Here is a 15,556-nt window from a genome sequence, read left to right on the forward strand (position 1 = left end):
AATCTCCAACAACTCCGTTTATTTTTATTCTCCTAATATGCATGTTGCATAAATTTTAAGGTGTTGGGAGTTATGTGGCAGATGAATATTGAGTGCGGTCATGAAACAGTTTTAAAAGGAGCTGACAAGTATGCCTTATATATGTGCTGATGGTTTAACACGTTCTTACAACTGCCTTACAAGAAAGAGCTCGTGCAGAAAACGTCTGGCTCTCTGATTAATGTACCTGGGCAAAATCAAGGTCATTCTGGCACTCTGCTGACTAAGTAATCCTGTTTGCCTAAAAAGATATTTCTTCGGTTGGAAGTAGTATATATGTATGTACCGCAGGGCCCAGAGAATATCAAATTGGTGGGTTTTATTTAAATCGGGGAAATGCGAACAAAAGTGGCAAAGAATTAATTCTTGGAGATGTGAAAAATGTATGTAGGTGTCCAGCTTTAATCATGTAACCCACCCACCGTCAGTGGTATGGCTTCCACAGAGTCTGTCACTTACGCGTCCCAGAGTCCAAGAATAAGTCAGCTCAATTAAACTGAGTATAGACCTACCAATGGACAAACACTTAATTCCAAGGAGACCTTTGCAAAGAAGGGCACCCATGTCCATGAATGGGATTTTAAAGAGCAAGAAATTCCACTCGCCAGATTTGCATTTGTAGTGCACTTATAACTGGGCCGACTCTGAGCTAATACAGCTACAGAAGCAGACCTCTCTGAGATGCCCTTCCCCAAGCAGATGAAGCCCATTTATGTGAAAGAGACTTATAAGAGCTGCTCCAACGGTACCTTGAAGCGCCTTGGATCACCTTTATATTGAGGCAGGACAGAAGTGCTGCGGGACAAGTGAGCCTTAAAGGGACAGTGAAGCTATTGAATCCGCGTCACTTACTTTCCCACTAGCTTTCTCCTCTGCTTGGGAATGAAGCCCATTTTAGTTTTGCTAGCCTTCTCATTTTGCCCCAAGTGCAACATCTTCTCAAGACAGTTGTTTACATTTAGTCCCAAGAAATTGTGATATTTAGGTGAAAGCTTGAAGCAATGTGGTTCAAATCGAAACCCAAGCAGAAGCTCCCCATTTTTTGCCCCCACAGAAAGGATGAAGCCATTCCTTGTATCTCTATAGCATCTATCACTCCTTATGAAGCACACAGGCTTTCACATGTGGATGTGGCCCTTTGAGTGCACTCAGTGTGTAGGAATAGGTACTATCCTCATTCCAGGGTGAAATGGAGATGCGGTTTTAAGGGCAGAGCCTGAATTGGAATATGGGTACCACGATGCATGAAGTCATCTTTCTGCAAAGCTACCCCCTAATATTACAGGATCCAGAAGCCCCGGTTATGGTCGAGGAATGGACAAAGAAACTGAAATCAACCACTTAGATATTAACTCTTCCCTTACTTCATGTGCAGCCTCACCCTCGGTGCCTCATTTGTTCTAGAGCAGTGGTTTTCAACCTGTGGGTCACGTCCCCTTTGAGGGTCCAATGACCCTTTTACAGGGGTCACCTGATTTATAACAGTATCAACATTATAGTCATGAAGTAGCACCAAAAATATTTTTATGGTTGGGGTGTCACCAAAACATGAGGAACTGTCTGAAAGGTTCACAGCATGAAGAAGGTTGAAAACCATTGTTCTAGAGAGACCTTCTGTCTTGTAGGGCTGTCAACAGTATGACAAACAAAACTACATCCATACCCCACTGTGTGAGGCAGCACTAAGTTCACTACCTTCAAGATGCCACACCATTTGCAATAGTGTGGTGTGCATTACAGCCTCTGCTAAAAATTCAGTAGGAAGTGCTTAAGGATGCTGATGTTGGCCCTAAATCGCAGTTGGTAAGGGAGGCGGGATGACTCGATCCCTGCAGTGAATCTGAGGAGATTTCCGCAAGTTCATGGAAAAGTTGAATGACAAGATTACAGATTTTTTTTCCTCATGAGCTTTTAGAAACGTCCTTGTATAAAAAGCTCATGGGACTCGGGACAAAATTGAGAGGAGCGGGGGATTTTAAGACATAGATCTCTTTTGCAAACTTATTAAGAAATAGGTCAAGTTATCCACAATGATATTAAGCATATCATTGGACCTCCCCAACAACCTTAGACACTCACCATTAGAAAATGTCCATTCATAAACCACAAGTGATTGCTCAGAAGTGCGTTTTTATATGCGTGTATGATGGGCATGGAAGGATGAGCACTGTCCACCAGTATCATGTATTGATTGCCAGGAGGAGGGGAGGGGGGGAATAAACCATCCATGCCTGATGCAGGGTCTGTCATAGATAGGGATGTTCGAATCCTATGTTGGTGGCTTTGTTTGGATTTGGAAGGGAGAGAAGAGGAGAACATTTTTATAACTACTCACTGTCCCTCTTGTTGTGCATTTCTTGTTTCTTTCAGTATAATGGTTCTCGTCCAAGGGAGGAATGGGAAACGTGGCATCCGACTCTGATTGCAGAAGCCCTCTTTGCAATATCAAACATCTTAAGTTCCCTGCGTCTCATATCCCTGTTCACAGCCAACTCCCACTTAGGACCCCTGCAAATCTCTTTGGGGCGCATGCTGCTGGATATCCTCAAATTCCTCTTTATCTACTGCCTGGTACTGCTAGCTTTTGCCAATGGATTGAACCAGCTTTACTTTTATTATGAGACCAGAGCTATCGATGAGCCTAACAACTGCAAGGGGATTCGATGTGAGAAACAGAACAACGCCTTCTCCACGTAAGACTCTCTCTTCTCTTGTTTTGCCTGTTGTTCTGCCTTCTCCTTCCTGGTCCTATGTTCAGTCTCCAGCATTGGCCCTGCCACTCCACAAAGTGCGGGCACCACTCATTTCAGAATCAACCCACAGGTGTCTGAAGCAAAGGAAAGTCTTCCTCTTACTACAGGACAGGCACATCAGGTGTGGGACTACAGGAGAGGGGAAGAGACACAAGCACACACATGGGCACCGTGGGACTCTTGGGAGATTTCGTTCTAAGTTATGTTGGTCACATCCTTTCTATTTTTAAAGGAACTAATGGGGATGAGGTAAATAATTTGTCACTTGGGGGGAGCACAAAGAAAGTTGAACAACAAAGCCACTTCTTGCAACCAGTTGTGACCAATGCTAACTCAACTGTATTCTGAGTCAAGTCCAAGAAACAGGGCAAAAGTAGCCTAACACACCCTCTTGCCCAGGAGTAAACCTGAAAGGGCATTAGAGTCAGCTTCCCTCTTGGAATGAGAGCTCTGAAAGTTGAGAAGCAACCAGCATGGATCGGAAATGACTCTCGTTGCCATGTGTGTCACAGAAGATAGTTCATGATTGTTTGTCCACCAAACCCCTGTGCTATGTCCTTGTAAAGGCAACTTCTGCTTCTGTAGGACGTGCAGGTTTCATTTCATTTTCTGACTGATCCATTTTTTAAAAACTAGGGAGCAACACTGAAAGTAAGCACCTGTCAGGAAATGTGTGTGGTCTCAGAGTCTTAAATCTTGCTTATCTCTACCCTCAGTGCTGGGGAGTGCAATTTATAGCTGGTGTTCACCATAACGACCAGGCAAGTTTCTTTGTCATAAAACTAAGGTACATGTTTTGTTCCTTAACATATAAACAAAGTCTGCAATGGACTCAGATATTCTAGAACCATTTGTAATAGCAAATACCAGGGTTTCTGCTTGACCGTGAGTTACCCTGATGAAACAAAATTCACTGCTGCCCAGTTAATTCCAACTCATAGTGACCTTCTAGGATAGAGCAGCACTGCTCCTGAGGGTATTTGAGTCTGTAAAGTTTTACAGGGGTAGACAATCTCATCTTTCACCATGCAATGCCTGGTAGATTTGACTCTCTGACCTTGCAATTAGCAGCCCACCACTGATGCCACAGCACCACTGGGGTCCACTCACTCACTCACTCACTCACTCACTCACTCACTCACTCTTGCCCTCTCTCACTGCCATAGAGTTGATTCTGACTCAAAGCAACCCGATAGGATATCCCTGTGGGTTTCTGAGGCTGGCAATCATTAAAGGAGGAGGAAACCTCACTTTTCTCCCAAGGAGCAGCTGATGGTTTTGAACTGTTGGCCTTTGGTTAGCAGTCCAATAAATAACCCACTATGCCAACAGGGCCCGGGCAGAATCCTTAGTTACCCTGATTAAAACTGAAAAAAACTAAACCTACTCCCGTCAAGTCCTTTCCAACTTGTAGGAACTCTATATAGGAATTCTGAAGCTGTAAATTTTCATGGGAGCAGATAGCCTCACCTTTCTTCCACAGAGTGGCTGGTGAGTTTGAACCACTGACCTTGTGCTTGTTTTACAGCACCACCTGGGTTCCTTAGCTATACCCAGAGCAAACGGAAGAAAAATAACATGATTTAGCCTATCCCTACCAAGAGTATTTCGTAAAATGGTTTCCAAATAGCCCTAGTTCAATGAGCTGTAACTAGAGATGCAAATGCTATCTATGATCAAATGATTTGGGAAAATGGCTGGAACACATTTAAAAGGTTTCTTCACTGCAGAGACATTTGTGCATTGTGATGTACAAAGTAGGAATAGAGTACCAAATGTTGCCAAAATATGTTGGCCAAGGTTACCACTCCCTTTATTTGGCAAAGCACATCACAAAGTTGTTCCAATGAGCCATTTTTACAGCACCTGGTACCATCACTAGCCCAGCGCTCAGGACAAAAATCTTGGCTGGACAAACCAGACTTCTGTGAAATATAGGTCCAAACGGCTTGGCAACCAAGAATGCGCAACGGTAAACTCTGCATCCTGCTAGTCCCTGTGGACTAGGGACTGCTTTCCTCTACTGAATTGCTGTAGAGACAGAATGCTCATCAGCCTGTTTTCAATATAAAGTGCCATTCCATCATGGGTTGCGCTCCAGGAGACTGCATTTGTCCCCATCAAATTGTTAGGCAGAATTGAACACCTGCATATGAAATGTCTTTCAGGAGGCCAGGTCCCTACCAATTACCCTTTCATGTGAATTGTGCTGAAAAGTCTATGCACTACCTCCTTGAAAGGTTGTGGTGATTATTAACACCCCTGTTGCCAATTGACATTTTGTTCCCATTGCTTGCCCAGCAGGGACAATTGACCAGAATGGGTACCTGTCAGATACCTGGGGGTGTCAAGTATGAAACAGTATCCCAGAGCTGGGGCTAATCAGCAGTAATGTTACCTCAACTTGACCTCTGTACCTGTTGATAGTTTTATTTGCTCCCCTCCCTCGAGGCTTGACTCATATTTAGGTTTTGTGTTTAAAGCACCAATTCCAGCATTCATTGAGTCCAAAGTGGGTCTCCTCCAGCTCACAGTGACTCCATGGAAGTCAGAGTGTAGTTGTGCTCTGTAGAGTTTTCAATAGCTGTTCTTCAGAAGTAGATAGGCAGGCTTTTTTTTTTAAGTTCCTCTGTGGACTAGAACTTTTTAATAAGCAGCTTTATGGGAGTAGAAAGCCTCATCAAAACTTACAGCCAGGGAAATCCACTGGGACGGGCTTACCATGTCCTACATTGTTGCTGTGGAGTCAGCTTTGTCTTGATGGCAATCAGTGAGTTTAACTCATCTGTCAATGTATTGTGGTGGCTTCACATGTTGTGATGCTGGAAGTTAGCAAGGTCACCCATGGAAGACGAATTTCATCAGAGCTCCCAGACTAAGACTAAGAAGAACCTGCTGATCTACTTCTGGGGGCTATAAATGTCATTGTGAACTTTATGAATAACCATGGAATATTGTTTTATATTTTTTCTGGAAGATGAGCCCTTTTGGTTGGAAGGCACTGAAATATGACATAGTAAAGAGCTGCTCCTCAAAATAGAGCCAGACTTCATGCATGGAATAAAGTATCCAGGACTTCATTTCTTGGTATGGGATGACTCAAAATGAAAAGAAACTAGTGCAAAAATCCATGAATAAATTAGAATGGAGAAAGTATCAATCTAGGGAACATGGGAGTGATAAAAAAAATCTGTACCTTGGAAAATTTCCTAAGATAGCTTTAGGCATTAGTGAACTGAAATAGATATCTCTTGTTTATTTTTAATTGGACAGTCATATAATCTACTGTGCCAAGACTGGCACAGTAAAAGAGAAATGGCATCACGTTCATTGTCAAAATAATTTCAAAGTCTGTCTTGAAGTACAATACTGTCAATGATACACTAGTGTGTATATGCCTACAAGGAAGTAAAGTTAACACAACTATTGTTCAAATTTACATACACACCAATCCTTAATGCCAAGGATGAAGAAATGGAGGTTTTTACCAAAATAATCAAGCAGGCAATTAGTATGCATTAACAATTAATAGTTATTCATATGCAAAAGTTGGAGATAAGAATAGGTAGTTGGAAAACACTACTCTTGTGGATAGAAACAACACCGGAGATTGCTTAATAAAATTCTGGAAGAGCAACAGCCCATTTACTGGCTTACTGGAAATACCTTTTTTGAATATACTCATGGTTCTCAAAAAATAGAACGCACAGTAATCGATTCAACTATATCTGTTAAAAGAGACTATTTTCAGAAGCTCAATACCATGTCAGAACAAGACAGGTGCTCTAATGTAGAACACACCATCACATGCTCAGATGCAAGTTCAAGCTGAAGCTGAAGAAAATGAAAGCAATTCTATAAATGCCAAAGTGCAACCTTGAGCTTATCTCACCTGAATTTAGACATTATAATCTCAAGAATCGATTTGACACACTTGGTTATAGTTTTCTCATTATGTTAGATCATTGTTTTCTGGAAAGGACAAAAATATGAATCCCTTTCAGTTCGCTGGCCAGTAGCTGTCTTGGTATAGACAGGCATTGCATCCATTTACTGAAACACCTCAATTGATATATCATCAGTTCTTGGAACTTTGTGTTTTGCTGTTGCCATCAATGCTGCGTAGGCTTCTTCCTTCAGTTCAACTATTTGGATCCCTCTTTAGGAACAGAAGGAAGAAAGATTGACATATAGAACACTAATGAATGAAGACCAGATAAGTTGTAGGGTGACATCAAGGACATCATACATGAAGATATCAAAAGGTCATAGAAAAGAGAGGAAATAAAAGAATAAAATGGATGTTGTAAGAGTCTCACAAACTTGCTCTTAAGTAAGGTAAAGCAAATGGAAGGAAAGATGAAGTAAAAGAGCTGAACAGAAAAAGGCAAAAATTGCCTTATAAAATATTATAATGAAATATGCAAAGACCCAGAGTTAGAAAATCAAAAGGGATGCGCATCATTAGCATTTATCAAGCTGAAAGAATGAAAAAAAATCAAACTTAAGAGTTGGAATATTGAAGGAATCTATTGGCTTAATATTTGATTATGTAAAATGCATCAAAAGAAGATGGGAGAAATACACAGTCACGGCACTAAAAAGAATTGGTCAACAGTCCATATTAGCAGGAGGTAGCACATGATCAAGAAGGCATGGGACTGAAGGAAGAAGCCTACGCAGCATTGATGGCAACAGCAAAACACAAAGTTCCAAGAACTGATGATATATCAATTGAGGTGTTTCAGTAAATGGATGCAATGCCTATCTATACCAAGACAGCTACTGGCCAGCGAACTGAAAGGGATTCATATTTTTGTCCTTTCCAGAAAACAATGATCTAACATAATGAGAAAACTATAACCAATATCATTACTCTAACACACATGTTAGAAATTGCTATAGGTCTTTTTAAAACATTTGCAGTAGTAACTCAACAGGGCAGTATCAGAAATTCAAGGTTGACTCATAAGATTTGGAATGTGAGATACTACTGCTGATGCCAAATGGATCTTGGCTGAGGGCAAAGATTACCAAAAAGATGTTGACCCGCATTTGTTGACTATGTAAATGTAACACCCGTGTGGATCATAACAAACTATGGATAACATCACAAAGAATGGGTTGTTCAGAATACTTAATTGTGCTCATACAGAACCTATACATAGATCACGAATAGTTGTTCAACCAGAACAAGGGGATTCTATTATTGTTCTTCAGGTAAAGAAAAAAAATCCCCAAGGCATACAACTCAAAAATGAACTAATTGTCTTTGGTGCCAACCAAAGCACTATTGGTGGCAAATACAAGCACCATTGGTCACTGGAGTTTAGTCTTCCAGACTGGGAATATCTGACCTTTATCTATTATTGAACCAATACATTGAGAAGCTATAATTCTGATGGCCCCGAACCTGTGAGAGAGGACAAATATATAGGAGCAGCAGGACACTAACTTGCCAGTCCCACTCTGAGGTCCCGGCCCTCACCCTGAGGTTCTTCCTGAACACCCCTGGCTTTGTCATAGGCACTTCAAACTTAAACTGTGAACAATTAGACATCTCATCTCCATAGTCTTGCCCCAAACCTATTTTCCTTATAAGTTCACATCTCAGTAAATGACGCCAGCCAGAATCATGTGTCATCTGTGACCCAAATCTATCAGTTCTACTTCCTAAATTGATCACTAATCCATCGTGCATGTGCACATGCACACACACGCGCGTGTGCACGTGCACACATTATTGCTTAGGTTCAAGCCTAAGGTTCCTGCTAAGGGCTAATACAACAGTCTCTGAACTGGCCAACCTGTCTCCAGTGTTAGCTGTCTTCTACACAATCTCACATCTGCCATGGAGAAAATTCCTTCCAGATACAAGTCTCTCATCCGGTCATCCTTTGCTTCATTGCCCGCCCTGATAGCCTAATCTTCTCCAGTATAAAAGACTCAAAAATTTTAAATAAATAAATAAAGACTGTGTCAGAACAGAGAAACTTGGTGATTGGGACCCTGCCTCTCCTAGCTTCTCACTCCTCTCCATAATCAAGATCCTGTGGTTCCTCAGCGGCAGGAGAGGGCTTCAGCCCTACAGTCCTTTGCATGATCACATTCCGTTTCCTCTGCCTAATATACTCATCTCCTGCTGGCCAGCCTGATAAATGAGCCCTTCAAGGCTCTGCCATAATATTACCCATTCTTTTAAGACTTTTTCTTACCTACTCCGATCTCATTTTTAGTTACATGTTTCTTCCTCTGTATCTCATGGCACCTTAAGCACATCTCTAGTACAGTACCTATCCTGTTTGTTTTGTTTCTTGTCTTTTTTGACTATCAAGCTAGACCCCCACTTTTGTGCCCCTTGTACCTACCAAAGAAGAGCTTAAGACATATTCAGTGCTCAGCATATGTATTGAACAATTTCGTGAGATAACAATGAAGTTGATTAGCAGTTTTGTCATTCACCCTAGATCATCTGCATATGCCAGCTCTGACAATCTGTTTGTCCATATTGAGCTTTCTGTCAGTGAAATCCCGTGACCTTTCTTTTAACTCCCCAGCCTGTACTTGGGTACTTGCCCCAAGAGCATAACTCTACATTGATCCCTATTAAATTGCGTCGTGAATTCCAACCGGTTGCTCCAGGCTGCTGAAATCCTTCCAAACCTTGATCCTGTCATCCACTTTATTAGCTGTCCCTCCCCAGTCTTGTATCATCTGAAGATCTAAACATACCATCTATTAACATCCAAGGCATTTGGTAAAAATGTCAGGTTTGGTATTCACCACATGGAATATGAGACCGCTATTAAAATGATAAATATGAGGACTACATTATACACTAACAGTGCAAATTAAAATGTTTAATCTCTTTTTAAAACCCACAAAATTGCTATACTGTGATTCCAACTAGGTACAACTTGATGTGTATATGATATGCTTGATGACCTAGCTAAAAAGGAAAATAAAGTAAAACAACAAGGCTATACTTAATACAAGATTTCCTAGTAATAAAAATAGCATTTAGTGCATGTTTGGATAAGGTATTTTGACCAAGAGTCTCACCTGAATTAACTCACTGAATCCCCTCAGTAGGAGGTAATTACTATTAGTCTTCCCTCATTTTACAGATGGAAAAACAGAAGCACCAATCAGTTTCTAGAGAACTGTGGACTGAAGCTGGTGAGCTAAACTTACTGTGGCTCCATTTGGGGTCCCAACGCTCTGCTTGTGAAATACACAATGTTGTCACTGCTTTCTCCTAAAGAAGCTGCCCCTTGCACTTCCCCCTCCAGGGCTATGTCACTGCTCAGAATTAATTCCAGAGTAATAGATCCTCTCCATACTCCTCCTGAAAGATGAATTATTTTTTTAATGTGACTTTTAGCAAATGTCCACATGACTGCAATCATTCCTGTTTCACTTCTGTTCTGCCCCTCTTAGTGTTGTCATTTACCTATGGGTGGCTCCCAACATGTGTGACTTCCCCCTGGCATGGGTGTGTCTTCCATCCTTTTAATAACAAATCTTCTTAGATGTTTGTATTTTCTGTCTGTGTCCTAACCTGAGCTAGCAGCTTCCATATGTTGGTTTGCTGGCAGTAAAATAAAACTAGATTGACCGACTTCTCTAAGATCACCTCCTTTAAACATTAAAAGATATTCTTTTGGAATGAGGGCATTGAGAGATGCTTAATAAGTCTTTCCCTTCCTCTAGTGGTTTTATTATAAACCTAGTGACCAAAAATGTGCTACCCCTAAATGGTAGCTTTTTGCCCTGTGAATTCAACTGAGTCTGAAAACCACAAAACTTTCTGTAGATGTCTTATCAGAATGTTCTTAGCCTGCTCACATGCCATTCCCCCAGTTGATCTAGGCATATTTTCATCAGGCCAGCTTTTCTGTGATATGTTGTGGACCATGTTGAGTGCTTTCTCTCTACCAACCACCGAGATTGAGGAACAATCTCTTTCCCCACTTCTTCCCCTCTTGCACAATTATACCTATAGGGTTCCCTTGCCTAGAATAGCACCACTGTTGAGAAAATCAACAGCTACTGCTGTCAAGTTGAATACAACTCATAGAGATCCTATTGGCCAGAGTAGAATTGGGATTTCCAAGATTTTAAATCTTGGCAGAAGTAGAATATCTCATCTTTCTCCTGGAGAACAGCTGATGGATTTGAACCAATGACCTTTTGGTTATCAGCTCATTACTTACCTCACTGTACCACCAGTGCTCCTTCACAGTTGAGGCCACATTTTTTAATGCCCAGATTATCACTTTCACTTTCAGGCAATCTTTGTATCAGTCAACAGAACAGCTAGTGGTAAACTCTACATCCAGGCATTAACCACTGAGCTTGGACTGGTAGTGAAAGGAAGGAGTATGACATCATCCCTTCAGAAATGTCAACCGATTCGGTAAACCTCTGCCAACATCCTGATGGCACAATTGCCCTGTCTGTACATTTGCAGTCTGTTATTCAATCAACAAATAACATATTGAATGCACTCTATAGTCAAGGTCTTTCAACATCCATAGACTTGGACTTCAGAATACCCCTACTATTAACCACAGTTGCTTTCTGCCTGACATTGTTGGGGTTTTTTTCCCCCTCTGAACCACATCTATCCTGACTGCTCCTGTCCAGCCTACCATGCCTGCTGCGTGTGCCACTGTGGGCTGTACCTCCTGCCCATCCTGTCTAACTGATACTTTGTGTGCACTGCCAGTTCCCAACTGTGCCCTCCTAGCAAGACCGGACTCCTGAGCCTCAGGCTTTGACACTCTGCTTAGCTCTATGATTTACTGTATTGCCTGGCCCTAATGGGTATGTTTCCTGGAAATGGAAACCCTTTGATAAATCTGACTCCCCATCCTCTGATTTCTGTGCCCTGGCCTATGAACTGTACATTGTTTTCTTGGTGTTGATTCTCAAATGATTGGTCAAATGGCACTTACATTCATCAAACAAGAAATCAATTTTTTTTCAAATTTTTGTGGATTAACTGTGGATGAAAATTAGCATGGCCACAAACAGCCATCTCCATATTATCCAGAGCGCTCCTGCGAGTTAGGCCAGTGCCGAGTACAGCCTTCATCAGAAGGAACTAGCCTCTCCCTGTGTAGCCCATTTCTGTTGTAGTTATATGCTATCGAATCAGTTCAGAGTCACAGAGACTATATGTCCAACAGCACACAATATTGCCCAGTCCTATGCCATCCTCACAACAGTTACCTGGGAGCCTACTGCTACAGCCACTGTATCAAGCCATCTCATGATCTTCCTCTTTGTCATGGACACTCCATTTTTACAAGCATGATGTCCTTCTCTAGGGAGTGTTCTCTCCTGATACTATCCCCAAAGTACATGAGACAAAGTCTCACTATCCTCGACTCTATGGAGTATTCTTGCTGTACTGCTTCCAAGACATTTGTTTGTACTTCTGGTAGCCAATGATGCTTGAAATATTCTTCACGAACACCGTATCTCAAGGGCATCCGTTCTTCTCCCATCTTCCTTATACATTGTCTAATTTTCACATGCATATGAATTGATTGAAAATGGCTATGAGGGCATAGGTCAGGTGCAGCTTAGTCCTCCAAGTAATACCCTTGCTTTTTCAACCTTTAAAGAGGTCTTGTGCAGAAGATTTGTTCACTGCAATATGTCAGTTGATCTCTTGACTGCTCTTTCCATAAGCATTGCTTGTGGATCCAAACAAAATGAAATCTTGACAACTTCAATCTAGTCTCTGTTTATCATGATGTTATCTATTGGTCCGGTTGTGAGAATTTGGATTTTCTTTACACTAAGTGTAATTTATGGTCAATATTTAAAGAAGCACATAGAATAATTGAAAAATAGCACAATAAACTGATTTACTAAATGAACTATGTCGAAAGACCTACATATGGAGCAGATGCCATTTACTGAGCGCTTATATGCCAGGAAGCATTGAAAACACTCTACTTGTATTTATCATTTGACTCTCATAACAACCCTATAAAGAAACTGAGGAAATAGACACCGGGGAGTTAAGTAACTGGCTTATTCTCAACAAACTGTCATATGTCAGAGCTGAGATTTTTTAATTGGGACAATCTAACCCAAGCAATATATTCTTTACTACAGCACCTACTGCCTTTATGTAATTGGAAAGAGGACAAATCACATGAGTTCAAGATGAAAGCGAAAGGTGGAGGAAGTAGCTGATGAGATAAACTTTGAAAAATTATAGGCTTTGAGAAGAAAAATGATCTTTCAGGTAATAGGGCAAAACAGAAGCTATAGAGGTAGGAAACAAAAATTAGAGCTTAGGAAGAATGAGAAGACTGGCCTTGGTGGTTTGTGTGGGAGAAGCTATCCAAGTACATCAGTCTACCTGCCAAGTTACAAATTTGGTGTCTACCCTATTAAGCAAATCACCTCACTACTTCCTTCTTTTCGTGATCTTCCATGGGAATTGAATAATCTGTTATTTGTTTTCTTTTAGGCTTTTTGAAACTCTTCAATCACTCTTCTGGTCTGTATTTGGCCTTTTGAATCTCTATGTCACTAATGTGAAAGCCAGGCACGAGTTTACAGAGTTTGTGGGAGCTACTATGTTTGGAACCTACAACGTCATCTCCTTGGTAGTGCTACTGAACATGCTGATCGCCATGATGAACAACTCCTACCAACTGATTGCTGTGAGTAGCTCGCTGCTTTTCAAGGCTGGTTACCTTGGTTTTAAAAGTGGTCATGTTGACCCGAAGTCCATTGGAAGCGCAATCAAAGCATCAGCATGCTTCCATTATTTTACATGCAGATTCCTAGTTGTGAGACTATTTGTTGCTTGCCAAGGCAACCGTGTTTGCTTAGGCTCTTAGGCCATTGAATCTTGATCATCTACAAAAGGATGTTCTAGTTCAGGGGTCCTCAAGCTTTTTAAACAGGGGGCCGGTTCACTGTCCCTCAGACCCATTGGAGGGCCAGAGTATAGTTTAAAAGAAAAAACTATGAACAAATTCCTATGCACACTGCACATGTCTTATTTTGAAGTAAAAAACCAAATGGGGCAAAAACACCCTGCAGGCTGGATAAATGTCCTCGGCGGGCTGCATGTGGCCCACGGGCCGTAGTTTAAGGACACCTGTTCAAGTTGATACAACTATTTGTCTACCTGATTAAATATTTTTAATATCTCTGCATTCACTGACTTGCCTTAGTAAATGAACTCGAAAGCTAGGAGCACAATTTGGCTGAAGTCTGTCACCTTACTATTCACCACAGTTGCCCCAGCTGATTGTGTTCTCTAGGCATGGGGCCCTATTTCCCTCCTCATTGTAGATGCCTCCCTCCCAAAGTTGCCTTGACAAGAACAAAGATGATCTCCTCAGACAGTGAGTGGCTGGTTTGTGGGTTTGGCTTTATTTATTTATTTTTCATCAAGAATATTTGAACAACTGAACCCCACAATGGGACGCTCTCAAGCAGACATTAGATGTGAAACTTTTTATGACAGTTTTAACATCTTATTAACAGTGTTCATTACCTTAGACTGTCAATGGTAGAGGTAAAGAATATGGGATCAGGCTAGGGCCAGATCTGGTACTTGAACCCAAATTATGTAACTTTACCTTGTTTAGTGACTTGTCAATCATTTCTAGGAAAAGAATATTCGCAAAGGAGGGTCTGTGGTTCTTTGAGGTCATATTTAGAGTTGTATCAGATAATTTTCATGTCCTGTTACTACTACGTTGTTGTCTCACTCCTATGAATCCATGTGCTTTTGGAAAAATTCACAAAGAAGGTGCAGAATGAAGAGCCCAGACTCATGTCTGCCTTCCTAGATGCCATGTCTCAGGTTGGATTTGCTACTGAAAAGTCATTGAACCTAATAAAGAGAAGCTTAAATTATTTGTATTATATTGCTAGAGAGAGAGAGAGAGAGAGAGAGAGAGAGAGAGAGAGAGGGAACATCCTGCCCATATTTGTTAAATATGATTAGTTAACACATGAACGCCTGTGATCCATTTCCACTAAGGACAGAACCAAAGACAAGAGGGTTTCGGTTGCAACAGGAGACGTTGTAGTTATCTACTTGGTATGAAAATGACAATGAAATCTACTCCAACTGTAACGGCAATGAAGTGTGCTCTCCTGTGTGGGTCTGTAAAATCTCTTTCATTGGAGAGTTTTTCTTTTTTCAGTCCTGTACTGGGATGGTGTACATCCTAAGAATGGGATAGAAAGGAAGGGAATACATGCTTTTTAAAATACTATTAATTAGACTGTGAGAGATTGTCGTCCTAGTTCTGTCATTTATATTGTGTGACCTTGTATGACTCACTTTCCCCTTTTAGGCCTCAGTTTCTTTATCCAGAAAGTGAGGGAGAGTACATGTGAAAATGATGATCTTTAATGTCCCTGTCAGCTGATATAGCCTGTGAGCCTAAGTGCTAAGTGTGGATCAATGAACAGGATGGGCTCACAAGTTCCCTCCTAGCTCTGAAATTCTACTCATCTGTTGCTTTTGAGAAGAAATATAGCTTTCTCATTTCTCTCCTCTCTCTCTCTCTCTCTCTCTCTCTCTCTCTCTCTCTCTCTCTCAGAGAGAGAGAGAGAGAGAGAGAGAGAGAGAGAGAGAGAGAGAGAGTCAAAGAACTTCCGGGCTTGATTTGTGCACTTCTGGTGCCTGACGTCCTAGCCTACAGATGGCAGTATGCCAAGGGCTCTGTCATTTTCCCTTCGGGTGTATGGTGGCTGGTTGTTCTTGGTGA

At 41.4% G+C, this 15,556-nt stretch overlaps 1 protein-coding gene across 1 annotated transcript in view; it reads left to right on the forward strand.

The window, feature by feature from the left end:
* Positions 1 to 15,556, forward strand: part of TRPC5 (transient receptor potential cation channel subfamily C member 5) — a 146,760-nt gene that overhangs the window by 93,788 nt on the left and 37,416 nt on the right. Inside the window, exons 5-6 of the mRNA XM_075538842.1 lie at positions 2,410 to 2,732; positions 13,288 to 13,483. Of these exons, the coding sequence (XP_075394957.1) occupies positions 2,410 to 2,732; positions 13,288 to 13,483 (519 nt within the window). The remainder of the gene's footprint in view (positions 1 to 2,409; positions 2,733 to 13,287; positions 13,484 to 15,556) is intronic.

Source organism: Tenrec ecaudatus, chromosome X, assembly GCF_050624435.1.
Source record: "Tenrec ecaudatus isolate mTenEca1 chromosome X, mTenEca1.hap1, whole genome shotgun sequence".
Lineage (NCBI taxonomy): Eukaryota > Metazoa > Chordata > Mammalia > Afrosoricida > Tenrecidae > Tenrec > Tenrec ecaudatus.